At 46.7% G+C, this 27,375-nt stretch overlaps 1 protein-coding gene across 1 annotated transcript in view; it reads left to right on the forward strand.

The window, feature by feature from the left end:
- RAB22A (RAB22A, member RAS oncogene family) overlaps positions 1 to 27,375 on the forward strand; it is a 55,731-nt gene that overhangs the window by 13,329 nt on the left and 15,027 nt on the right. The window contains exon 3 of the mRNA XM_045980616.1: positions 18,609 to 18,690. Within this exon, the coding sequence (XP_045836572.1) occupies positions 18,609 to 18,690 (82 nt within the window). The remainder of the gene's footprint in view (positions 1 to 18,608; positions 18,691 to 27,375) is intronic.

The following is a 27,375-nucleotide window of genomic DNA, read 5'->3' on the forward strand; positions in this document are numbered from 1 at the left end:
TTCAGGATAAATTAATTCTGTGCTTAGAAGTTTTCTCTAAATTGGAGGCTGTTTAAAAAAAATTTTTTTTAATGGTGGTTATTATACTGCATTACAAGAAAGCATTACAAAACAACTGGCTTTTTTCCCTGATGTTATTACAAGACAACTGGCTATTTGATGTAAAACGTGGTAACATTGTATTGTTGGTGCCTTCTTCACCTTCCACGGGCTCTGAGAGCCCAGGCCACATTACTCTCCCTAAACCGAGAGCCTCACTTTGGCCAGCCTTCGATACCTCCCTCTGGGCCATGCTGCCTCTCCACCTGAATGGCCCACCGAGTAGCAACTTTGAGATTAAGGAGTTATTCACCACAGGAAAACAAGGAGGAAGAGCAAAAATAATTTCTTTTTATTTTACACACATAGTACTGTTCCCATGGCTCTTCATTCCCTCCTGTAGAAGTGAGTTTTCACTGGATGTCATTCATTTCCCTCTGGCCTAAAGAACTTTTGTAGTATTTCATGTGTTCCGAGCTACTGGTGACAGATTCCCGCAGTTTTTGTTTGTCAGAAAGGGTCATGTCTATACTGCATTCTCACATCTGAAGACCGTTTTTGCTAGACAACAGATTTCTGGGCTGATCGTTGTTGTCATCGTATACCGTAATGATTCGATATTTGTGCATATTGTGAAATGATCATCACAATAGGTTTAGTTAACACCTGTTACCACACATAGCTACAAAAGCTTTTTTTCTTGAGACGCGAACTTCTAAGTTACTCGCTGAGCAACCTTCCGATATGCAGGAGAGTGTTAGTGACTGTAATACCATGCTGCTCGTTGCTTTGTCAAGAGGGGTGAATGTGGTCAGAAGGTACAGACTCCCAGCTGTAAGTCCTGGGGATTTCATGTACAGGTTTTTCTACCCATAGTATGATGCATCTTTTTATTTGGCTGCTTTTAAGGTCTGCTATCTTTTGAGTCACCTGGGTGGTGCAGTCAGTTAAGCGTCCAGCTCTCTGTTCCTGCTGGAGTCATGATCTTAGGGTCATGAGATCGAGCCCCCCATCAGGCTCTCTGCTCAGCAGGGAGTCTGCCTGAGATTCTTCCCGCTTCCCCCGCTTCTCCCTCCGCCTCTGCTGTTCCCTCCATTTGCAGTGCTCCCTCTTCCTTCCTCCCTCCTTTTCTCGCTCTTTCTCTCTCTCTCTAAAATAAATAAAATCCTTTTAAAAAATCTGCAATTTTTTGTTTTCAGTTTACTCTAATAGTAGGTGCATAACATACTCTAGGTTCAATGGATTAGAGTTTCTTGGATCAAAAATCTGATTATCTGGGACCTATGTTTCATCTCCCCTGTTCTTGCACTCTGCCGGTCGGATTCCAGTTTACAGATAGGAAATTGTTAGGTACTATCTAACAGATGGCTGGATCCTGGGTTTCTGGGCAGAGGGCATTTCCATCCTTCCCCTCCCCCCCCATCTGTCTTTAAGTTCAGTTGCTCCTTTCTTCTGTCTCTTAAGTACCTCTAGTATATTTTTTTCCACTCAGATACTATCCTTCCTTCTAGAATTTCATATGATTCCTTTTTTTATATTTTACATGCTTCAGTTTCCCATCTGTTCACTCAATATGATTCTTTTCCTTTAAGTCATGATTATATTTGTAGTAGCTTCTTTAAACTGTGTCTGCTGATGCCAACATCTGGATCCGCTCAGGGTCTGTTGCTCTTTACTCTTTTTCTCTTGACCTTGGGTCCCATTTCTTTGCCTGTGTGGCATTTCTTCCTGTGTACTGGACACTGCAGAAGGCAGGTTGCAGAGATTTTAGACTCTCTTCTCTTAGGCCGAGGAGTGCTGAGTTTTGTTTAGCAGGAAGTTAAATTAGGAAGCTTGCTTTCACACTTTGTTAAGAGGATTCTGTCCGAGTGCCACCGAGTGGCACATGCTTATTCCCAGGACATTGTCTTTACGTCTAAGGTCTTGTCTCTGGATTTTCATTCAGGGTGTTCCCTGGACCCCTTTTAAGTTGGTAGGATTCAAACTTCCCACTCTTGCCTGAACTTGGCAGCAGCTGAAATATGTGCCCAGCTTTTTCTTCCAGCCTTCCAGTTGTTGCTCTCCTTGGCATCTCCCCGTGTGTGTGAAGTTTAGGTGTCTGCTGTGGGTTCGAGGTGAGTGTACCAAGAGACTGAAGGCTCTCTCCCCTGCGGCTCCTTCCTGCCCAGGCTTCTCCTGGCTTTCCAGCCACACTGGCAGCCCTGCCTGTCATCCCTCAACCAGGAGCACCGGCTTTCCTCTGGACCAGGTTACCAGGGTGACTCCGGCACAGGAGACCACCACCGCAGTTGGACTCACAGCTCCCCAACTAGACTTTTAATTGGAGTATTTATTTTGCTTTTCTTATAGTTACTGATGTCTTAATGTCTAAACCTACAGTTTTACACTTTGTTTATTATTTACCCTGTCCTGTGTTCTTTTAGATTGAATTTTGTTTGTAATGCTGTGTTTCTCCCTGTTGTTATCTTGGTAATTATAGATGCTTTTGTTATTCTTTAAGTGTTTACTCTAGAAATTACCTTATGCATCCTCTACTTACTTGAGTCTAATATAAATTGCTTTTACCCCATTCCAACAATGCAAGGTTCTCAAATCTAATTCTCTGCTTCCCGCCTTTTATTCTCCTACAGTATATTTTAATTCTAGATCTCACAGGACATTCATTATTGTTACACGGTGAACATTCCCGTCAATTTCCTGCATATGTTTACTCTCTGCAGTGCCTTACGTTCCTGCCTGCACTTCTCACCTTCTATCGGGGCTAATTTACTTGGTTCTGAAGAACACCACCATTTTTTATTTCCTTCAGTACAAGCGTCTGACGCAGGGTTGTCTGTCTGAAAATGTCTGAATTTTATCTGATTACTGAGCTTTTATTTACATGAGATCAGATGTGCAGCTCTGTGAATGTTTACCTTGCACTTGTTTGTGGGCAGCAAGACCCAGAACCCCTTGGTTCCCTGAGACAGCCGCCTCCCCGGCCCAGCCGGCGTTCTGACTTCTGGCCCCGGAGTGCCCGCGTGCGGTCAGACTTCTTACGCACGAGTCTCGTTATACGTACTGTGCGTGCTGCCTTCTTTTGCTCGAAACAGTAATGAGATTTATCCCTGTTTTTGCTTTTATCAGGAGTTTGTTCCTTCTTACTGTTGACTAGCATGCTGCTGTGAGACTTTGCCGGGTTTGCTTATCTGGTCGGTCTCCCATTGGTGGACTTTACGTGGAGTCCAGTTCTGAGCTCTGCCGAGTAAAGACGCTCTGAATTGTCCCACACGGTTCTTTCCGTGGGTGTATCGCTATGTTACTGTTGAGCACATGCCTAGGTAGAATTTCTGGTTAATAGGCATATTTGTTACCTATCTTGGTGTCACAGATTACCCCTTAGATTATCAGCTTAAGAACACAGTGGACACGTATTACGTCTCACGTTTTTCTGGCGTCAGGAATTCAGGAGCAGCTTAGTGGGGTGACTCTGGCTCTTGCCTTGCAGAGCTCTCCACAGGACTGCTTGAGTGTCCCCGCAACACGAGAGCCGTCGTCCTCGGAATGAGGAGTCCGCAAGAGCCCAAGATAGAAGCCACTGTGTCTTTGTGACCTCACTTGTCATTTCCATCATGTCCTCTTGGTTACCCAGATCAGCCCTGTTCACTGTGGGAGTGGACTGCACAAGGGCATCGGTGCCGGGAATCAGGACCCTTGGGACTGTCTTAGACGCTGGCTACCACGATAGGTTTAAAGGCATGTTTAGGGGCGCCTGGGTGGCTCAGTCGGTGAAGCATCTGCCTTCGCCTCAGGTCATGATCCGGGAGTCCTGGGGTCAAGCCCCGCATTGAGCTCCCTGCTCAGCGGGGAGTCTGCCTCTCCCTCTCCCTCTGCTTCTCCCTCTGCTCCTCCCACGGCCCACGCCCTCCTGTGTGTGTGCGCGGGCACTCTCTCTCTCTCTCTCTCATTCGCTTGCTCTCTCTACCTCAAAGAAAATCTTTTTGAGAACTAAATAAATGAAAGCATGTTTAACTGTTGAAGAGATCACTGTCCTAACCTAAGCGTTTGCACCTGCTCCCCCCCACCCCCAACACGAGAGGTTCCCATGCTGCACACCCTCCCTGATGGTTGTTTTTAATTCTAGCAGGTCGTAATCATGTGTGAGGTTGGTTTTCACCAAATATAGAATTCTTGGTTTTCAGTTACTGTCTTTCAGACCTTGGAAAATCCGCACCCATGTTCTTAGAGCCCCTCTGCTTTCATTGACATGGGTCAGTTCTGGTCCTCTCTTGATGCGAATGAGTCATTTTCCTCCTGCGAGTGCCTTCAAAGTTTCCTTTTGTCTTTGGGTTTCAGCGCCTTCCTTTGATGTTCCAGGTGAAGTTGTCATGCTTAGGTTCATAGTATTTCTGGAACCTGTGGTTTGATGTCTTTCAAGTTGGAAAATTCTCCGCCATTATCTCTTCAATATTGCTTTTGTTCCATTTTCCCCTGGAGCTCCCAGCCTGCTGTGACTGTGGTGCAGAAGGGGTTCATCTCTGTGTCTCTCCTGCTCCTCTGTATTTCCCATCATTTTTTGGCTCATGCTTCAGTCTAGGTATTTTTCCTAGCCCCTCATCCAGTTCATTAATCATTTTCTTCATCTAATTTTAACCTGATTTTAAACCTACTTAAAGAACCATTAAGTTCTTGATTTCTGTTATTATTTTCCCAGAGTTCTAGTGTATTCATTAAGTTTTGTTTTAGTTTCCTTTTCTCTGCTGCAATTGTTAATCTGGGTTTTGGTTTTTGTTTTTAATTTAATTTAATTATTTTAAGTCATCTCTACACCCAACGTGGGGCTCAGACTCACAACCCCGAGATCAAGCATCTTGTGCTCTACCGACTGAACCAGCCAGGTGCCACTGGGTTTTTGTTTTCTTAAATGTATCAGGCATAGTTATTTTCAAGTCCCTTTTTTTAATCCCCTTCCCAACCCCCAAGTCCATTTTTAATGACAAAAACACAGTGGAAAGTGGATGATTATTGGAGTTGGGTAATGGATTCTGCTTTTGTGAGTGAAAATTTTCATGACAAAAGTTAAAAATAAAGATGTCTGATAGCCAATCCATTCTTGATGACCTGTGTACAGGAAGTTTACCAGCTCCTGCTCTGGATGTTTTCCTCCGGAGACCCGATCCAATCCCCACTACCGCTCTGCTTTCTTATCACTCGTGGGACAAATCCAAATGGTTGTTTTTAGTTTTGGTCTGCCTCCACGCCCGCAGTCCCTCCTATGGCTTTCTGTGGCCTTCACCCCCAGCCTGAGGCTCTGGGCCCAGGTGATGGCTTACTCTCTCACAGCCTCTGCCCTTGTCCATTGTCTTCTCTTTTCATGCACGAAAAGAGAAGCATGCTTACTGCAGAATACACCTGCTGACTTCTGACTCATCACGTAAGATGTCAGTCGTATCGTTCTCTCCTTACGGGAGCTTTCTCTGAACCACATAACTTTGTCCTCTGTTTTGCCAGCTGGCCACTGGAACTGTGCTCTGTCCTCCGTCCTGCCTGATTTGACAGGTGTTTGCTGGGGCCCTTCCCTAGCGTGAGTTCTTTACAGCTTTGTTTCTCAGGCCTCACATGGATTGGCCCTCTGGGTATGTTTTTGAGGGGATGACAGGAAAGATGTCTTACACGGTTCATCCCAGGGTGTTCCTTTGCTCTAGAGTTCATCGACTCCTATTCTTGGTGGAACCTGGCTGCCTGAATTGAGCCTTTCTTTGACTCTCTGTCTAAAGTCTTGATCTACTCTGGTTCCTTCCATTCATCCTAGACACATGACTTTCAACTGAAAAGCATTCCGCCACTGCATCTGTGTTCATTTGTTAGCCTTTAGGAAATAGTACCTGTCGTCTTCCCTTACGCTGTCCCTCCCACCAGACCTCACATCAGGAGGCGTCCCTGAGTCCTCACTCATCTGCACACTTCACTTTCACGCCATATGTAAGTCTTGTGTGTTCCCATTCTCAAAACCAGCTCACATCCTTCCACTACTCTCCAAATCGTCTGATTTTGAGAATATCAATTGGATCAGGTTATTTTTTTTTAATCTTTCATGGCTTCCTGTTGACCTAAGAATAATAACCAGAAATTTCACTGTGATTTTTATCACTTTTTCCTCTCCCTTACTATACTGCAGCCACAGCCCTTTCCAAACACCTGATCTCTCCTGCCTCAGGGCCTTTGCACTTCCTGTTTCCTCTTTTTGAAATGTTTTCTTCTTTCCCAGTATTCACCTGGTCGGATCTTCTCACTTGTTAAGATTTATCGGAAAGGCTTTTCCTACCACCCTATCTCAAATGACGGCTTCAGTCACTATCAGCACACAGTAGTTTGATGTCTCCACAGTAGGTATTAAAATCTATAATCATGTGTCTATTTAAGTATTTATTGTCTGCTCCCGCCGCTGCAGGAACCTCATCTGAAAATACCACCAAGTGATATCCTCCGTGGCCAACCCATAGTACTCGCACAATGTAAAGTTGTTCTTTAATTATAAGACTGCTGTGATGGTGCATACTCACCGGCTCTGTTTACGCATCTCACATGCACTTCAGATCCTCTTATTAGCTTCCGCCCCATTACGAAACCACTACTGCAGAGTTTCACATCAACTTGTGAATAGCCAATATAATCCACAAGTTGCTTCTTACTGTATTTGTCCTCTCTAGAAGTATCTGGCATTATCTTGATATCCTCTTTTGCTGCGAAGCCTCTGGTTACCTGGGATACAGTTCTGACTCTTCTCCTTCCCACCTCCTGGGGCAGTCCTTCTTGTTCTGCTTTTCGGCCTCAGGGTCCACCCCTAAAATGTTGAAGCAGTGAGGATCTCTTCCACAGCCCCATGTCTTCCCGCATGATTATTTCACTCATACTCACAGCCCTGAGGGTCACCTTTCTCCAGATGGTGGCCCTCAGATGACTGCTTTGTCACTGCAGAGACACCTGGGACTCCAGGCGTCTGCCACTGAACTCCTCTTTCCACCCTCTCAGCCCCAAAGACCGCATCCTACCTTGTCAATAAGTCCACCGCCGGGTGTGAATGGTACAACCGCTGTGGCGTGCGAGTAGTGGTGATAATCATGTTTATATGTTACAGACTTTAAACAGAGTAGCTCAGCCACTAAACAACCCCGTGTGCTTTTCGATTCAGTTATAAAAAGAGATAAGATTCTCATCCGAAAAACCAAAATAAGCCAGGTAAGATTTTAAAAGCCTATTGGAGGTGTGCCTGGCTGGCTCAGTTGGGAAAGCATGTGACTCTCGATCTTGGGGTCATGATTCAAGCCCCACGTTGGGTGTAGAGATTACTTAAATAAATTTAAAAACTAAAAAATAATAATAATAAAAGCCCGTTAGGTATCTGAGCTCACAGAGAAACCGGCGTGACATACACTTGAGAAGGTGACAAACCACTCCTAAGAGAGAAGCGATCCTTGGCGGTTCTCGATCCCAACAAAAACAGGGACGGGGCCAGTCTGTGTGGGTGGAAGCACTTGAACTGTCCACTGGGGAGACGTGAGGTGGGGCAGAAGAGCTCAGAGAAACCTGTCCAAGGGGGTCTCTGCCTTCACAGGGCAACAGAGGCCAAGACACAGGGACCCAGATGGGGACTGGAACGCCAAGAGAATTCCTCAGAATCTTGATCAGTTTACTGATCTTTGCTCTGTCCAGTCTGAGCTCCTCTCCTAAAATGTGCACATCAAGTCAGGTCAGTAGAAAATATCCAGACCAAAATGCGAAGGGAAGAAGAGTTAACAGCGGTGGAAGAATGGGACATGTGTAGCTCGTGTCAGTCTCATCGCGAACAGTTTTTACTCGTCACACCTCTTCTCCCAAATACAAGTCTTATTTCCACACCAACAACCAATTCTCCAGCTCTCCGGACCACTCCTGGGTACTCTTCACTTCCGTTCTGTTCTGACAGGAGCTCCCTGGAGTCACGTCAGCCTCCCCAGGCCGAAGGGCTCCGGCCCACGGGACTGATGGCACGTCAGATGCCAGCCGCGAGCCCTGAGAACCCGCACTCGTGTCTGACGTGGCCATAAAGTGGCGTTCCCACAGGTGCCCCCGCCTTCAGGTTGGGTAATTCACCAGAACAGCTCCTAGAATGCCAGAACACACTTTCCTTACCTTCACTGCTTTATTGTAAAGGACACAAACGATCAGCCAGATGGAGAGATGCATTGAGCTGGAAGGGCCCCAAGCCTGGGAGCTTCTTGTCCCGTGGAGCCGGGCTGTGCCACCAACCCAGCAGCTCCTCAAACCCCATGAGTAAGGGATTTTTATGGAGGTCTGATTACTAGGTGTGATGGATCGAATCACTGGCCGTTGGTGATGAGCTCCATCCCCAGCCCCTCACCACTCCCTGTGCCCCGCAGGAGCGGGCTGAACATTCCAACCCTCTAGTCAATATTTGGTCTTTCTAGCACCCAGCACCTCCCTCCCCAGTCCCAGGGCTGTCTGAGAGTCCACCAGGAGTCACCTCGTTAGAATGAAGGACATTCCTTGCACTCTAGAAATTCCAAGAGATTTCGGATATCTCTGTCAGAACCTGGTGACAAAGACCAAATACATATTTCTTATACCACATTCACGTACACCTAATTGGCTTCCCAGAAAGAAAGAAAAAGAATGGGCCAAAAGAAATGATTCAGAAGATAAAGGGCAATAACTTTCCAAAATTGATTAAAGTGATCGATCTATAAATCTAAAGATCTCTAAACTATAACCAGGATAAATATAAAACAAGCCATAGCCCAGATATGCAATAGTCAAACTGCTCAAAACCAAAGAGCAGATCTTAAAAGCAACTGGGTGGGGAGAGGGTATTAAAAAAAAAAAAAAAAAAACCATGATATGTGGGAGAACAGTGATAAGAATTATCACTGACTTCTCGGCAGAAACACTGGAGGCCAGACACTGAGAGTGATACAGCATCCTCAGTTTGGGGGTAGGGGGAGGCCTGCCCAGCAAACATTCTGTACCCAGCAAAAATTGTCTTCAGTAGGGATGCCTGGGTGGCTTATTTGGTTAAGCATCTGCCTTCAGCTCGGGTCATGATCCCCAGGTCCTGGGATCGAGTCTCACATCAGGTTGCTTGCTCAACCGGGAAGCCCCTCTTCCTCTGCCCCTCCCCCTGCTTGTGCTCGTGTTCTCTCTGACATATAAATAAATAAAATCTTTTTAAAACATTTTTTTCTTCAATAATAAAGGTGAAATAAAGACATTCTCAGACAAAAGCTGAGAGACTCTGCCAGATCCATATAATAAGACATGCTAAAAGAAATTCTATAAGACTACTGGCCTTTAAAGTAAAAATAATAAATACAGTGTTTATAGCATATGAAGATGTTAAATATAAAGCAACAGGAGTACAGTGGGTGCGAGGAATTAGATTTCCTACATCACAAGTTGTTCATGAAATAGCATATTATGTGGAAATAGACCAAAATTTATAGATTCATATTATAATCTCTAGAGAAGCCGTTAATAAAGGTCACACAAAAAGAGGTACAGCTAAAAATTCAATACAAAAGAAAAAAATAGAATAAAAGCGAAAAAGTGATTTATCCAAAGGAGGCAGAAAAGGAGGAGCAGAGAAACAAATGCCAAGACAGGAAACTTAACCCCGGCTGTATCAATGAGGACATCACATGGCATTACTTCTAGTAGTTACGTGTTTTGTGGTCTCCTTGGAGCATAGTACGTTTCTGCATATGCTATCAGGTATCACCTGTGACGTTTTGCAGTTTTTACCGTCTTTGTGCCTTGTTTCCTTTTTGTATCGGCTAGACCGTCCAGTACAACGTTGAATAGTAGTGGTAAGAGTGGACAGCCAAGCCTTGTCCTTAACGCACGGCTAAAGTTCAAGAGTTAACAACCAAAATGTCAGTGGGGCTGTGGTGCAGCTGGAATTGGATGTGTTTCTGACAGGAGCGTAAGTGCTGTGGCTGCTTGGAAGGGCTCTTCTCTGTTTTCAGATAAGTTACACATGCCTCTGCCCTGTGACTTAGTGTGCCCTCTTCGGTGTTTATCCAAGAAACATTAAAATACATCCTTATGGAAAGACTCATGCAGTATGTCTTATTTATAATAGCCAGAACTGGAAACAACCCTCAGCCTGAGAATGGGCAGAGTAAAATTCGGGTACAATGGAATACGATACAGCTATAAAGAATTAACTGCCAAATAATATAGAATGATTTCAAAAGCATTGTTAAATGATAGAAGCCAGGACACAATAGAGGGTTGAAGTCCAAGGACAATCCAAACTAAGCTGGGAAGGAGAATTCACAAATGGTTTGCCTGGGATGAGTACAAGAGTGAAGTGGAAACGGGCATGAGGGAACTTTCTGGGGTTATGGAAGAGTTCTGTGTCTGGTTTGGGGCCATAGGTCAAGAGTTAGAAGAGATTATGAACTGTCAAAACTCATTGAACTATTGTAAGGTAATTATACTTTAATAAAATATGTTAATTTTTTGAATATTTCTAAAGCCCTGTGTTAGAGGTACTGAAGTTATTCCTAGCTTCCAAATGAGAGAACTGAGGCAGAGCGAGGTCTTTTGACTTGCCAGTGAAGCCCAGTTCTTCGCAAAAGCAGGGTAGTCTGGGTGGTCTGGCTGAACAGCCTGCCCTCTTGCTCCCTGTGCTCATCCCGCACCCTGGCCGGGCGGTTCATTCCCTGCCGTGGACTACCTTCTTCAGATAAGCTCGTGTATGGACCCAACCCCACGGTTAATAATTGTACAAGGCCCGTCACCACAGCTCTGCTGGCGAGTAGGGCTCTGGCCGTGTTAGGTATAGTGCACTCTCTCAGGATGATACAATAAAGGGAAGGAGCCAGCTTGAGAAAACCTTGTGTATTTCTGTTGGATGATTTCCTAGGTACAGGGTAGAGTGAAAAGAATCAGAGACACGGACTGTGTGCCACTATCGCTGTCAAAAATAAACGAAGGGGCCAGGGGACACTGTATACACCTGCACTCATGTAAACCTAGAGCATTTCTGAAAGGAGACCTGAGGAGCTGGTGGGGTTAGTTTCCAGGGAGAGGAATTGAAGATCTGGGCGGAAGGGACATTCTGGAGTGCTCCTGTTCTGTACATCTTGGGTAATGAGGCATAAGAGTCTATATTACCTATTCAAAAAATGAATGAGTACGGTTCCAATTGTTTCCCGGGTTTTTGCCTTCAAAGCCACATCCGCTTCTAGGCAAGATCCTTAAAAACATAGAGCCAGCTGACTCCTCCATGGCTGGTAAGGGGCTGGTAGCTGACAGAGGCACCCCAAAGCTCTGTTGCCTGCTTCTAGAATTCACCTCTGCAACAGAGCAGATAACACCATCTCTTTCCCTTCAGTGGCTCCCCTTGACTTGTAGCTGCCTTTCCCAAACACCATCTGTGAATGACTTGAGATGCTGCACAGATGAACGTTTTAAATTTATATCGAGTGTTTTATTGTCTGTTAGGCAAAATCAAACTAGTCCATGAAACCGGTGGGGTTTTAATTTCACTGATATTATTGCCTAGACAAGGCAAAGTTAAGAAATTAGAGAGCCTTTTTTTTTTTTTTTTTTTTTACAGTAAGACAGACAGGGCCTGAGGAGCTGCTAAGTTACAGGAAACGGGGCCTCACACAGAGCAGTCACCCGTCAGTGTGGAGAGCAGTGGCTTGCCGACCTTTGCCAGCTGCCTGTCACTACCCCCCAGAGCCTTTTCTGTGGTCACTGAACTGCACTCTCCAAGCCGCCTTGTCCAGTCTAACCATGGAGAGCCATGGGAATCTCCTTGCACATTCACAATTTTGTGCTTCGGTTCCTGCTGTTTATCTTTACAGACTGTGACCCCCTCCTCCCTTGGGTCCTATCCCTATCAGCCAGGCAAACTCCCTCCTTCTGGGGTTCTTTCCCGGAGCCCTCCCTAGTGTATTAGTGTCTTGTTGCTGCTCTAACAAGTTGCAGCAAAACTTAGTGGCTTACAAGAACATAGGTTTATCGTTTATTGTTCTGGAAGTCTGAAGTCCGATTCGCTTGCTCAGAGTTGAGGTGTTGGCAGAACTGCTTCCTTCCAGAACCTCTGGGGGGAGAATCTGTTCCCTTGCCTTTCTCCGTCTCTAGTGGCTGCCTTGGCTTCCTCTGTCTTCAGGACACATTGGTCTGGTCTTCGCTTCCATCTTCCTGTCGCCTTCTTCCCTAGCTCCAACTCCACCCCCTGTTATAAGGATCCTCGTGATTTCATGGGGCCCACCTAGGTCATCCGGGATCTTCCCTGCATCTCAGGATTCTTCACCTAACCATATCTGCAAAGTCCCCTTTGCCCTAGAAGGTAACATAATCACAGCTTCTCGAATTGGGGTGTGGACATTCTTTGGGGCAGGAACATTATTCAGCCTCCCACACCTGGCGTCACCACTTTCCTAGGTACTTGGACTTGGCTTTCCCTCGGTGCTCCCACAGCTCTTTCCATCCTTCAGGAGCTCACTGAGTATCTGCTTTTTAATTGTCTGTTCACCCGACCAGTCCCCCCCCGTGAGGCGCCCGGGGGACATAGACGGAGTTAGACTCCTGTTGCTTGTGAGCCCCATTCCTGCCCTGCTGCAGAAGGGAGTACACCGCCCAGGATGAGATGGCCCCACAGGGCTGCCGCTCCAAGGGTCCTAGCTGTGCCACTCACTGGCTCTGTCCCCACCGTGTCTTGTCTGCAGAATGGCGATGAATGGTCAAACCCAACCCGAGAGACTCACAGGAAGGACTGAAAGGGTCATACATGTAAACGTGTGAGAAGACAAACCATAAGTGACTCATAATCTCACAAAACAAACTGAGCGTTGCTGGGGGAAGGGGGTTGGGAGAGGGTGGGGTTTTGGACATTGGGGAGGGTCTGTGCTATCCTGAGTGCTGTGAAGTGTGTACACCTGGTGATTCACAGACCTGTACCCCTGGGGATAAGAATACATTATATGCTTATAAAAAATAAAAATAAGTAAAAAATTTTTTTTAAAAACGTGTGAGAAAAACGGACAGGAATGAACACTTTGTCAGGGCAGCTGGCTAGCTTCATGGTTGCAGCTTTTACTTAAGACAGGAAAGCTTTTATATGACTCTAAGTGATTCTTGATAGACTTAGGAAAGGGGGAGCTAACCTGTTAAGTTTAGTTATTTTTACATTTAAAGTAACGTTTTCCTTGATTTTCAATATTTTTTCAAAAGTTGTTAAAATGGCCGAAGCATAGAAGGTCCTAAGGGATCCGCCCAGGGTGGCCACGGGCCTGTGCAGTGACTGCCGAGAAAGAAGTGCTCTGCAGCGCGATCCTGAACCCTCAGACCTGGTTACCCCAAGAGAGAGATGCTCGTGGTTGAAGGAAGGGTTAAAGATAGACGTGCCTGCAGAGCCCACACAGCTTACGTGGAATTTATGGAGCCTCAAAGACTTGTGGCTCTTTGTGAACTACTCTAACAGAAGCCACGTGTGCCCTGAAATCCACTTAATTCTCCCTGAGCACCTGTCAAGTTCCTGGCACTGGCCTAAACTCTTCTGAAGACCCCTGGGCATGTCCTCTAGGGGAGTGACCACATCTCACGTACTTGTGGTCTTCTTATGTCTCAGTCTTGGTGCATCCAGTGGCATTTCTGTCCCTCTGTATCACCTAGAGATACAGGCATTGTTTGCGTGAGATGTAGAGTTGGCTAGAAGTTGATTTTAAAGTGCGTTGAGTTGTTCATCCTTAAAAGGCACCACGTAGCATCGTCGGGATGATAGCATCCCCTGTGCGGTTCCAAGGAAAGGGCATGCAGTCAAGGGAGGTGCTGGAGTATGGGGGCGGGGCACACCTGTGTTCGAGAGAGTTCGCCAAGTCTGCTACGGTTAAAGAAAAGACACTTTCGGGGCTCCTGGGTGGCTCAGTGGGTTAAGCCTCTGCCTTCGGCTCAGGTCATGATCCCAGGGTCCTGGGATCGAGCCCCATGTCGGGCTCTCTGCCCAGCAGAGAGCCTGCTTCCTTTCCTCTCTCTCTGTCTGCCTCTCTGCCTACTTGTGATCTCTCTGTCAAATAAATAAAATCTTAAAAAAAAAAAAAAAAAGAAAAGAAAAGACACTTTCAAAACACCTTGTGGCAAGTATTTTCATTGGGAACACGGAGTCTGACCGAGGATCATGACTAGGTGTGCATGGAAGTCATATTTTTAGAATGTCGTGAAAAATGGAGAAGTATATGAAAGGCATTCTAGCTTTAGGAAATAATGCTAGTGGGGATTTTAGATTAAAGAGGTAATAAGATCTGCGTAGCAGAGTGAAGAGAGATGGTTTAGTAGTGAAAAATAAGGTTAGCAGACAAGTAAATGGCAGGCTGGAAAATAAAAATGTATCATTTGGATGGCAGGAAGCCATTGCCTGTTTTTCAAAAAGCAAGATATTGAAGTTATCATACCCTCCGCATCATTTAACTTGAATGCTAAAGGAGCGATCCTGGAGCTCAAGTGACGATGGGAGGGACAAATTGTAGTAGTCCTGCTCAAAGATTAGGGTCCAATTTATGAATTTATCTCAGGGGTTGAGGTTCAAGTGTAGATCAAATATAAAATGAAGAACCAGACAGTTCTACAAAACTGGATGCAAGTAACAAAGGACAAAGTAGTTGCAGACCAGTCTGTGTTCTGTGGAGAGCAGACATAATGTTCTGATTTGAGAATGTGGAGTTGACGACCACTGTCGGGTGTGGAAAAGCCCTGTCCTCGCCACGGTTAAGTGTGAGATGGTGACAGTATCCGGAGTCTGTATAGTTCAGCGGAAGGCAAAAGTGTTGTCCTTACAGACAAAAATGTGAATCTAGGGAAGGGATTCATCCCAGTGAGTCCTGCAGGAGACCTGCCGCATGCCCCCATAGTGGTCCCCTGGGCCACACACCTTCCTGTGTCTGGCCCTAAAGCCAGGTGTTACCACTATGTAGACTAACCAAAGCAAACGCTGAAAAGGAGGAATTAGTTCTTACAGGTGTGATAGGCCAAGATTTCAAGCTCTCAGAAGTCGACAGAGATGCTCGTTGCGATAGAGAGGCATTTGTAGGGCTCAAGGGAGGCGGGGCAGGTACAGTCATCTCCCATAGTCACTGTAGCTGGGGCCTCGGGTGGGAAGGAGCTCCTGACTCAGCACATGAGCCAGCAGCCAGGAGAGCCCGTAAAGTGCCACGGGTGCTTCCTGAACAGAATTCCAGAGGGTCTGAGTGATGGAGGGACACGGTGGTTTGCAGCGGCTGCCCGGTGTTGCCTCGTGCCCTTTGACCAGCAGAGAGCTTAGAGCTGGTGGCTGGGCAGGAAGGCCCCCCACCCCACTTGTTGAACCACATCCCTCACATCCAAGAGGCCGCTCACCTGGCTGCAGGTGGAGAGCGAGGGTCACCTGCGATTTCAACTCTGCCTGCGTTTCCGATACCCGAGCACTTTATGCAGTGCTTGGCCAAGATGCCGAGATGTTGACGTACTGGAAAGTGGAGTCGTCGATGGGAATATGGTAAGATGTTTTGTCTGGAATCTGGGGTAGCATGGAGAAGGTAGATGAGGAAGATACCCCAGTTACAGAGGAAGAAGGACAGCAAGATCTCTGCCTTCGTGGAGCTTACCTTTTCCCTGGCTTAGGCGGGTCAATTAAGACGCGCAAATAAGCCATGCAGACGTCGAGTACCAGTACAGTAGGAGGCATCCTGAAGCTGAAACAGGACAGTGTGCGACTTGCAGAGTGGAGCTGGAGCGGGAAGCTGCCTGGTTTGGGGGCACTGCGCAGGCTTCTGCCATCATTGACATTTTGAACTCAGGCCAGAAGAATGAGGAGCACGTAGCCATGGGTGAGCGGCGGGGCGGGGGTGGGGGGGAGCATTGCAGGCAAAGGAGCATCCAGTGTAAAGAAAGAAGGAGGCACAGGTGGAAAGATTTGAGACTGGGAGCAGAAGACCGTGACTGACTGTGGTGGCCCAGACAGGACGTGCTGATCATGACCAAGCCTCCCGATGGAAAAGACGTCTCTGACTCCGCTGAAGTCAGAAGAGCGGAAATCTCAGCCTTGTGAACGGCGGTGTGTTGATTCTCAAGTTGGAAGGGATGACTGGGAAACATGTTGGGGGATTGAGGGCTTATGATCTCTGTTGTCCATGAGAAGGCTGCTGCCCTGAGAAGGAGGGTAGTAGGAAGTGGTAAGGGGCTGGCAAGAAGTCATAGGAAGAATGAAGAGTAATTGCTGTGTGGAGCGAGAGCCCAAAGAGGTAGCCTAGCTTAAAAAGGACAGTCTTCCTACTGGTCCACGCAGCTTTGTGGCTTTCCTCCAGCAAGACAGCCATCCCACCCCTAGAGGAGAAGCAGGTACAGAGTTGCGTGGGTCCCTTCTGGGTGGTTAAGACAGAAGGACAGACAAGATTCTTAAGGAACTGGCAGTGTGGACAAGTGATGCTGGGACAAAGGACAAGAAGCCAATAGCTTCTTGTCCTTTATTGTCTAGGGACCCAAGAAGACCCAAGTAGAGAGCTTTGGGCTCACCAGAACTCAGTATAGACAAGACGGAGGTGTGTTGAGAGTGACGATGCCAGGGAGGCTAGAAGGATGGTCTCCAGTCAGACAGAAGGTTGGCTTTAATCTTTAAGATACTTTCACTGCGTTACAGCTGCCATTTTGTGTGTCTTTCTCCTGAGTAATGAATCCGTGTGTTCATTGAAGGAGAAATGGTTGGCAGGTAGCTTGAACTTCAGTGAATTCTGATCGTGAAATGAAACATTTCCTTTTAGTTGTTGCATTTATCTTTCTCAGCTTTTTGTCTGCTTGAAGCCTGTTTCTTCTCTTGCTCTTTGAGCAGCCAAAATGGTTGTGTTGGATGCACTGGCTGTGTTAACAGGCCTCTGTTGGATGCCTGTTGTCACTCCTAAATGTAACACCACAGCCATAATTGATGGAGAGTTGAGTTGTAAGCTTTTACGACTAATTGCAAAGTCTAAACTAAAACATTTCCTGGAGCTGCCTTTAAATACTAATAATAATACCTTGTATAGGTTCAGTGCTTCACAATTTACAGAGCACTTCCGCATATACAGTGTCATTTAATCCTCACAATAAACAAGGCTTTTTGAATGCTTAGATCTTTCCTAAGTGAGAAATCATGTTGCTCATCCTGATTTAATCCTGGTGGGTCGCCAAAGTTCTTGATACAGTAACCACTTACCGAGCACCTTCTATGCAGAAAGCACTTTACTAAGGATACCAAGGGGTAAATTTCCAGTAAATAAATATCCAGTAAATGGTACCTCTCCAATAAAGGTGATCTTGCTTCCCAGTCTGTTTTCCCTTCCTCATCATAGTCACCATTTCGGAGGCTGCTTGCTAAACTCATAAATTGATATAAATATTGCTGGGAATTCATTGTATCAGAGTTAAAGTTTTTACCACTAAGGATTCTGATACTTATCTAAGCCCAGTGATTCTTCAGAAAGTCACTCTGTGGATTTCAGTTTGCACTTTCTTGAAGAACTTGCACAGTTAGTTGACTCTCAGAAAATACTGGCATATTTGAAAATGCCTAGCCATTGCGTTCGTGTCCTGATTAAGATGATTAGGGTATGAGTCCAAGAGTACAACTCGGCCCTTGGCCCCAGAAGGCTCGTTAGGGAGTACAAAAGAAAGCATAATCACCTCTGGGTTGTGCGAGGAGCCTGGAGGACAGAGAACTTCCCAGAAGGGACTGGAGGACAGAGAACTTCCCAGGAGGGAGCTCTGTAAGGTGGGGGCCATGGCACAGGAGCCGAGCCAGCCCCGAGACTTGGAACCTGTGTCCAGGAGTCCTTTCACTCCAGGCACATGCTCTGGGCCCCCATGGCTCCTCACACGTTCTCCAAAAGATAGAAGGCCCCCAAATGATAGGAACCTTCAAAGGCCCATGGGCAGAGCAGCCCTTCCGAGTAAGCAGGGTGACCTGCATAGTATCATTCCAGGCCTGAAGGGCTGATGTGGCCTGGCAGGTTAGCCGAGAGGCTGTTCTGGTCTCGAGACTCAGAAGTGGTCACTGGGGGCATCACCACTCTGGCCATCTTCCCGCTCCTGGTTTGGCACCTTAATTTTATTAACTCTGGTGTTACATTACCTGTTATTCATGTGGTTTGGGAATGGGGGTGGACAAACCCCAGTGGCCCAGTGTGTTTTACTAGAGCACTCGTTTCCCGGACACACAGGTTTTTCCAGAAGTTTTCCTATGATACCATCTCTTTAAATAACTGCTTCTGTGTATTTTACAAGGGAGGCTGATGTCTGGATTGCCAAGTTATCTCTTGGTTCTTTTGATAATGGAGCTTAGGCGATCACAAACCAAAGACCTCTTTTGGGCAGATATGCCTAATGCTTTATTTTGACCCAGAATATGCAGCCAGCCTCTCAGCATCCCCTAAACATTGCCGAGAGGACCGCAGTGAGGGGCGAGGGCGGAGCGGGAGTTTGGGCATTAAGTCTGAGCGCCGTGTCCAACTGGGGCTGAGGCATCGTGCTTTCAATAACTGTGTTCTGATCATTTAGGTCTCTCTTCGTAGGGCATCTTTTATGACCAAGACTGTCCAGTACCAAAATGAGCTACATAAATTCCTAATCTGGGATACAGCTGGACAAGAACGAGTAAGTCTCCCTTTAATTTACTCTGTGTTTTTCCGAGGCCCACATTAAAGCTCCGACCCAACCGTCAATGTCCTTGTCATCTCACGTTACTCAGTTCTCTTCCGCACGCCAGAGACACATTTATTTCCATTTGTGTCGGCCAGCCTTTTTCTTTTCAATTAGAGCCACAAAGTCCACTGATGGAAAAAGTGATAATGAGCACTGAGGGCATTTTTAGACTTTTTAGTGTCTTAAAGTAAATGCTGACTAACAGGCCTGATAAAATCCCGCTCAGAGCATTGTGTGTAATTTGGGGCTCCATCCTCTAGCAGAGATAACAAAGAATTAGTGGTAGAAAGGGAAAGTTAAGCACATCTCATTTATAGCTGCCTTTTAAAAGCTAAAGAGGGAACTTTACAGCATATAAAGTTTGAGATTTAAGTGAAATGAATGAGCTAACACAGAGCCGAGCGATGGGTACTTAATAAATGCCTGATGATAAAATTGTCCCAGATGGTTATCTGCTTCCGGAAGGGCCCGGACCAGAGGTGGGGCCTGGGCCATGACCTCCCCGTGCAGGTGGGACCTGCTGAGGCCGGTCTGCATCACACCAGGGCTGGGGAGGCAAGGTCAGGAACAGACACTTCCTGCTGCCTCATTTTCCCTCTGGGCCCGACGTCTGCTTTCCCTGTCGAGGTGCGTCTGGCAGCCACCCCATTATTCAGCTGCTGTTTAATTTTGTTTTCAAACAGTACTATCAAAACAGAACATCTGATGGATGCACAGTGCTATCCGTAAGCTCTTAAAAGTATACCAGAAGTAATCAGGAGAAATAGTCTGTCATCACGGTCTTATCTAAGACAGCGTAGATACTGTGTGTGGTATAAAATCCGACAAGAATCATCACAGACAAATGGGGGAAGACAAAACAAGCCATTACTGTTGTCCTAGATGTAGACACCATACATTTGTACGGATTGAACGTCTTAAGTTTGCTGTTTGCTTTCTTCTGGGTTTTTTTGTTTGTTTGAACACCGGATGTCATGCCCTGCGCCCAGTTACTCATCTGAGATACATCTGCTTAATTTCCCCGTCCGCACTCCTACTTTGTTTGTGTTGTGCATCTAGAAGGGAGTGTTTAGGACACCTAGACTCTTGCTAACCATCGTTCTTCCATCCTTTGCGAGTGTTGCTTCCCGTAGTCTCCGTGAATGTATCGATAGACACGGCCCTGGTGTCTGTCCCATTAGCCAAGAATGCCTGTGGCTCTTCGTACCAGTAATATATGTACCTTTCATTGAATCCCAAGTTCCAGTTCCCCCCTCCCATATATTCGGTGATACAGCAAAACCGTCATCATAAAGAATCATGCTGTACAGAGGCTCCATTACACTCGGAATCAGAGCCTGTCCCAGTGTACATGGTGATGCAGAGCATCTCTTTTCTCTAGAACATAAAGAATAACACAAGGCTTTACGCCTCTCCCTTACTGCTACCGGAATGGCAGCTTTTTTTAAGTGTCGTCATTAGCTGGTTTCCTGCCTCTTGTTTCCCCACTTCTCACTGATTCTGCACCAGGGGTAGTTGCTCTGAGATGCAAACCTGCCTCACCCCTACCTGCAGCGGGTCATTGAGCCAGGCTGGCGTGGGGACGGGCAGGGGTCGGGAGGGCTGCCCAGGGGAACCCTGTGCTGCAGAGAGGGTCAGGAGAGGAGCACCCACTGGGGAGCATCTACTCCAGCCAGGTGTTACAGGGCAGGAGTTCACGTGCAGGCTGGCCAGGTCATGGGGCTGAAGAAAAGCAAAATGTCTGACAGCTAACCACACGTGGTCGGGAACGCCGGGAGCCTCATCCCAGACACAGCTGACCACCAGTTGACGCTGGGCAAGGCCTTGAAGACCGGACTCAGCTGGACCCATTTTCACTTCCCACCAGTTTCTCTTTTTGGACCAAACTGCTCGTAGTCCTCCAGCCTACCGTACGGCCTCACGCTCCCAGCCATGCCCTGTTACTTCTGTTCAGAATATCCTCCCTCCCGCGTCAGCCGAGAAAACACAGAGCCTTCAAAACTCGCCTCTGAGGTTACCTCAGGGGGCCCTTTCCTAACCGTGCCCACTGTGTTCTGACAAGTCACGGCTTTGCCATTTGCCCCCGCTGCTCAGATCTGCATCTGGAGGTCACCTCTGAGTCCTCCCTCCTCATCTGCCCCGCACACAGTTCTCAGCGTGCCTCCCAGCTGTGTCTTCTCTTGTACATCATCCCGTTCGCCTCTCTCCGCCTCCACGCCAGCCCTCTGCGCTCAGCTGCCTGGGACTCCCCAGAAGGTCCCTGTAGCCTTTGAACCGGTCCCCACCTTCCCCCTTTCCAGCCTTCCACCTGCATCACTTCTCCTCGCAGGACCTGGAAGGATCTTCTGAAAACAGAAATCAGATGCTCTTGTCTTCCTGCTTGATACCCTGCAATGACTTCTGCTGCGCTCAGAATCACCGAGGTCCAGACTGCGGCCTGCAAAGCCCTGCACGGCCTGCTCTGTCTTCTCACCTCCGTTTGCCCTCCTGGCTCATCCTCCCTCCCGCCCGCTGAGTTCCTGACCGCTGGCCTCCATTCAGTGCCTCCGACGCCCCAAGGTCCTTGCCACCTAGCGTTCACGTACATTGTTTCTTCTCCTGGAACTCTCTCTTCCCTCTGCTCAGAGCGTGGCCTGCTGGCTCCTTCCCAGCCTTTTAGTCTCTGGCTCAGTGACACATCCTCAGAGTTTTCCCTAACCACCACCCACCCCCCAGCCCTAAGCAGGGCCCCCGTGCATTCTCCATCACTGCCTCCCATTCGTTTTCCTCAGGACCCTGATTACAAGCTGTAATCAGATGATCTGTCGACTGAACTTGATTGGCAAGAGTTGGAGCCGGTGTCTTGTTCACTGCCATATGCCCACTGCCTGGCCAGAGCACTGATGCTCAGATCCCGGTCAAACCGGTCAGTGAAGGAACACTTGAAAGGATTTCTTTGTGTCCTACGCAGTCTTTGATTGCCCCCATCCATGGGATTGTCTCCTATATCCTTACTTGTCTGTCTTCTGATAGACTGATAGACTGTGAGCTCCTTCTGATAGACTGTGAGCTCCTTGTGGGCAGGGACTGTATTCATGTCTGTGCTCTCAGCCCTTGGTGCACAGTATTGATGTCTGTGGATTTCTGTCAGTTGATTGCCAGCCCTACTGTTACACAGATAAAGAAGGACAGATCGTCTCCCGTTGCCACGTGAGTATTGCATGCCTCAAATTATAAATTTCTGGGATGTTCATGTGTATTGTTCCCTACAGTAGTAAGACTCATCATGGAACCAAGAAGCATCCTAAAATGAGAATCCTTTCTGAAGAGATGACGGTTCAAACATCCTCCCTATTGGACTCTCACGTGGGTTGCTGTCTATGGTTTTGGCAGTCTTTCTGATGGTTGCAATTGATTTGCAAATTGATTTCATCAAGTCAATGGAAGTGATTCTGGAGCACTTCACCAATGTCATGCAAAGCCTGCCAGTGGTAGCAGTCTTGCTAAAATGAAGGAGAAAATACTGATCAGGATGATGATACGAGTATTTCAGAAGATAATGATTTGTGGGCCAAAGAGTTAAGCAGCCTAGGAAAAACTGATGGAGTCCTCGGATATTTTTGTAAAAATTCCCTTTTTGTGATCAGATAGGAGAGTCAAGCACGAAATGAAAGATAGGCATCGTATTGTGCTAGCGTATAGTTTCATCAGAAGAATCACAGGCAGGCCCTCAATCCGCTTCGATTCAGTGTTCATTCAGAAAATACCTCCAGGGGGCGCCTGGGTGGCTCAGTGGGTTAAGCCGCTGCCTTCGGCTCAGGTCATGATCTCGGGGTCCTGGGATCGAGTCCCACATCGGGCTCTCTGCTCAGCAGGGAGCCTGCTTCCCTCTCTCTCTCTCTCTGCCTGCCTCTCTATCTACTTGTGATCTCTCTCTGTCAAATAAATAAAAAAAAATAAAAATCTAAAAAAAAAAAAAAAGAAAATACCTCCAGGTTGCAGTAATAAACCCAATTTTTTTTCCTAGCAGCAGATGAAATGCAACTTGTTCGGATAATTTGTCTATCCGAGAGTGCCTTTGTCAGATCTTTCTGTCCCTATTTGCTGTCCTAAACAAATTCATTCATTCCCCAATCATCCTTACCAACAAGGACTCCCACAGTCACATGGAGACAAGACCCATCACCAAGCACAGATGAGCACCCCAGATGCCATACATAAGCCATACATGGAGCAAGAACATTTCAGATACTTGGCCAGGAAAGCTTAACAACTCAGATCGCCTGGATGCTGCATCCAGCCTGTAGAGGCACATGAATCTTCACGTGGTCTTTCCTGATGAGCACCTGCAGAGGTCAGAGCACCAGGAGGCACAAACTCAGTTACTGTCGAGTGAACAAGGAATTGTTCTCCTGTTTCAAATCAGGAAAATGGGGCACCTGGGTGGCTCAGTTGATTAGGCGTCTGCCTTCGGCTCAGGTCGTGATCCCAGGGTCCTGGGATTGAGCCCTTCATCAGGCTCCCACACAGTGGGGGTCTGCTTCTCCCTCTCCCTGTGCTGGCCACTCCTCATTTGCGCACGCTCGCACGTTCTCTCTCTCTCTCTCTCTCTCTCTCTCTCTAGCAAAAATAAATACATAAAATCTTTTTAAAAAATTTTTTAAATAAAATCAGGAAAACGTGTGGTAGCTGAGTATCTGTCTTCTGAGCTGGGGTTGACACTTTGGCCTGTCGGTCAAATGGTGCCTGCTCCCTGCTTTTATAAAGTTTTTTTGTTTGTTTGTTTTTTGTTTTTTAAGATTTTATTTATTTGACAGACAGAGATCACAAGTAGGCAGAGAGGCAGAGAGAGAGAGGGAAGCAGGCTCCCCACTGAGCAGAGAGCCCGATGCGGGGCTCGATCCCAGTATCCTGGGATCATGACCTGGGCCAAAGGCAGAGGCTTAACCCACTGAGCCACCCAGGCGCCCCATGCTTTTATAAAGTTTTGTTGGAACACAGCCACACTTGTTTGTTTATGCACTGTCTGGAGAAACTTTCACTCTTCCGTAGTAGATCTGAATAGTTGTGACAGAGATCACATGACCCACAAAGTCTAAAATACCTACTATGTGGCCCTTCCCACAAAGAGTTTTGCCGACCTTGATCCATCGGAGCAGAGATGTGCTCACATCCTTTGAGTCTGTGTTTTAAGCTGCCACTTTTTTTTCTTTATGCCAAAAGATCATGGAAAGAGTTTCAGTGTCCGTAAGGGCAGGGTGGCTTGTAAGGGACTAACCCTTCCGGAGAGAACACTTATACACAAACTCTGGACAGAGCATCAAAAACAACTTTCCGAAGGCAGTGCCAGCTGTATTCAGAGAGTGGGTGAGACTCGTGTTCGTATAACCTTTCCCCAGAGGGTGCGTTCTCGTCTCTTCGTCTCTGCCACACAGCACAGCTAGGACTCAGGCAGAAAGCCCTGGATTTTAGCTTGTGGTATTTGAGGACAGAGTTCGAAGCTGCTAGAGTTGCTGGGGGAAAGGGAGACAAGTCCCAGCAAAGATGGATCCCGCAGGGAAGGAAACTCCAAAATCTGCTGATAAATTCCCTCAGGCCTTCGCTTGACTCCCCACTGCAAGTGCACAGGGGAGACACCGAGGAACCCAGCCGACGAAAATAGCTAAAGCAGCAGCAGCACTGAGCAGAGAGACGGCGTGGGGCTTCCCCTGAAACTTGGGAAGGGCCAGACTTTACCGGGAGAGACCATGCCCCAGAAGGACAAGCAGACCCAAGCAGGCCCACCCTCACCATGCATAAAACCAATCTCAGGGTGATTGTCCAGGTTTCAACACTCCAGAGGAGATCATAGAAGCCAGATAGTTTAAATACACTCACAGACTTCAAGGAACAGTAGTCTTACCAACTTCACTACAGATGGGGACCCTCAACAGAAGGGAAACTAATGGTGGAACAAATGGAAATGCTAAAGCTGAAGACCCCGGGACCTCCCACGGGAAGCCCCCTGCGTGGCTAGCAGAACAAACCAGCCAGTTGGGGGAACAGAGGGTGGGGAGCGTGAACGGTCTCAGCACCGTGGGGACACAGCCCTCAACCTGATGCGTGTGAGTAGAGACCCGGAAGTTGTGAAGAGAGAGGGGAAACAATAAAAAGATAGTTCAGAAAATTTCCCAAATATGGTAAAACTTATCACTTCACAAATCCGAGAAGTTCTAACCAATCTGTAAGTACAAAGGAAAGCACACAGATCGCTGGAATCCAGAGCAAAAGAGGAAAACTGTGAAAGCAGCAGAGACAGCAGACACCCTGCACAGGCAACAGCAGCGCACGAGGTCTCCAGCTCGCAGAGATGGCGCAGGCCCCGAGACAGTGGGACACGAGCCTCGTGAAAGTGCTTGAAAGCATCAAGATGTCAATCTGCCAGAATTGGCTTTCCAAATACGAAGTCCAAGGAATGACCTTTTTGGAGGAACAAAAGCTGAGAGGGTTCAGCAGCCGCCCCAGGAAGTTTTTCAAGCCTAAGGGAAGCGCCACCAGGCAGTCACTCAAATCCACAGGAAGAATAAGAACTGCCAGAAGTGCTAAATAGGAAAATCTTTTTCTCTTCTTTTTCTTTTTTTTTAAAGATTTTGTTTATTTATTTATTTGACAGACAGAGATCTCAAGTAGGCAGAGAGGCAGGCAGAGAGAGAGGGGGAAGCAGGCTCCCCGCTGAGAAGAGCCCGATGGGGGGCTCGATCCCAGAACCCTGGGATTATGACCTGAGCTGAAGGCAGAGGCTTTAACCCACTGAGCCACCCAGGCGCCCCTGTCTTTTTTTCTTCTTAACTTACTTACTGGCTGTTAATGTAAAAATTATACCATTGGACTATATGGCTTACAATGTGTGCAGATTCTAAGTACTTGACAGCAGCACAGAGGATGCGGGGATCGGGCTCTCGCGGCATTGTGATATGTTATGTGAGGTGGTGCATTTTAAATTCTAAGTAGACGGTGAGAAAAATGTGCATTACAGTTATAAGAGCAACCACTTAAAAACACCAGAAGGTATAGCTAAAAAGCCAGTGAGCAAATTAATATATTAAAGTTGAATACTAAAAAACAGTTGATGCAAAAGAGAGGGAGGGAGGAAAGGAAAAATAGATTTTTTTTTTTTTTTTAAATGGCTCAGTCGGTTAAGCATCTGCCTTTGGCTCAGTTCATGATCCCGGGATCCTGGGATCAAGCCCCGCATGGGGCTCCCTGCTCGGCCGGGAGTCTGCTTCCTCCTCTCTCTCTCTCTGCCTGCTGCCTCCCGTGTTTGTCTCCCGTTGCTTCTCTCTCTCTCTCTCTCACTCTTGTTTTATCTCAAAGAAATAAAACCTTTTAAAAATATAAAAATAAAATAAATAAATGGAATAAATATAAAATAAACAGTGAAATGGTAGACCTTATAACCAGCACATAGTTGAGCCTGGTTTTTTTAATCCAATCTGAGAACCTCTGCCTTTTAAAAGTAGAATATTCATTTCCTTTACATTTAATGTACCTCCCCATATAAGAGGATTACCTTCACTATTAAAACATACCCTGGAAATAAGGGGATGGGAAAGGATATCCTATGCAAATCATAAGCAAATGGAAATTATTGCTGTTACATCAGTATCAACAAATGAGTATCAGTAAGGTAGACTTGAAGACGAGTGATTATCAGGAATAAAGAAGGCATGATAATAGAGGCGTTAAGGAACTTTCTGTACTGATAGAAATATTTTATATATGGTAGGATGGTTTTTACATGGATGTACATACACATTAGCCATTTTATCGAAACTTAAGATCTTTTATCTAACTTAACCGACTGAGCCACCCAGGCGCCCCAAGATCTTTTATTTAACTTAAGATCTTTGCATTTCTTTTTTTTTTTTTTTTTTAAGATTTTATTTATTTATTTGACGGAGAGAGAGATCACAAGTAGGCAGAGAGGCAGGCAGAGAGAGAGGAGGAAGCACGCTCCCTGCGGAGCAGAGAGCCCGATGCGGGGCTCGATCCCAGGACCCCGAGATTATGACCTGAGCCGAAGGCAGCAGCCCAATCCACTGAGCCACCCAGGCGCCCCGATCTTTGCATTTCTTTACATGAATTTTTCCTTACAAATTTAAATGCTAAAGAAAACCAAAAACCCAGCAACCTTGTAAAGGATGTTGTCAGTGTAATAACATCAAAAATGAAAACCAAAAATTATATATCTGATAAGGGGTTAATACCCAAAATAAACAAAGAACTTACACAACTCCATACCCAAAAAGCAACAACAACAAATAATCTGATTTTATTCAGTTCAGGGGAACTGAAGAGACATTTTTCCAAAAAAGACATACAGATGGTTAACAGATATATGGAAAGATGTTCACCATCACCAGTCACTAGGAAAACACAAATCAAAACCACGAGGAAATATCACCTCCCACCTGTCAGAATGGCAAGTATCAAAAAAAGACAAAGAGGGGCACGTGGGTGGCTCCGTCAGTTAGGCATCCGACTCTCAATCCCAGCTCAGGGTCATGAGTTCAAGAGCTACACTGGGTGGGGAGCCTACTTTAAAAAAAAAGAAGTCAAGAACCAGCACGTGTTGGCGAGGATGCAGAGCAAAAGGAACCCTCTTGCACAATTGGTGGG

The sequence above is a fragment of the Meles meles genome, chromosome 16 (genome assembly GCF_922984935.1).
Source record: "Meles meles chromosome 16, mMelMel3.1 paternal haplotype, whole genome shotgun sequence".
NCBI lineage: Eukaryota > Metazoa > Chordata > Mammalia > Carnivora > Mustelidae > Meles > Meles meles.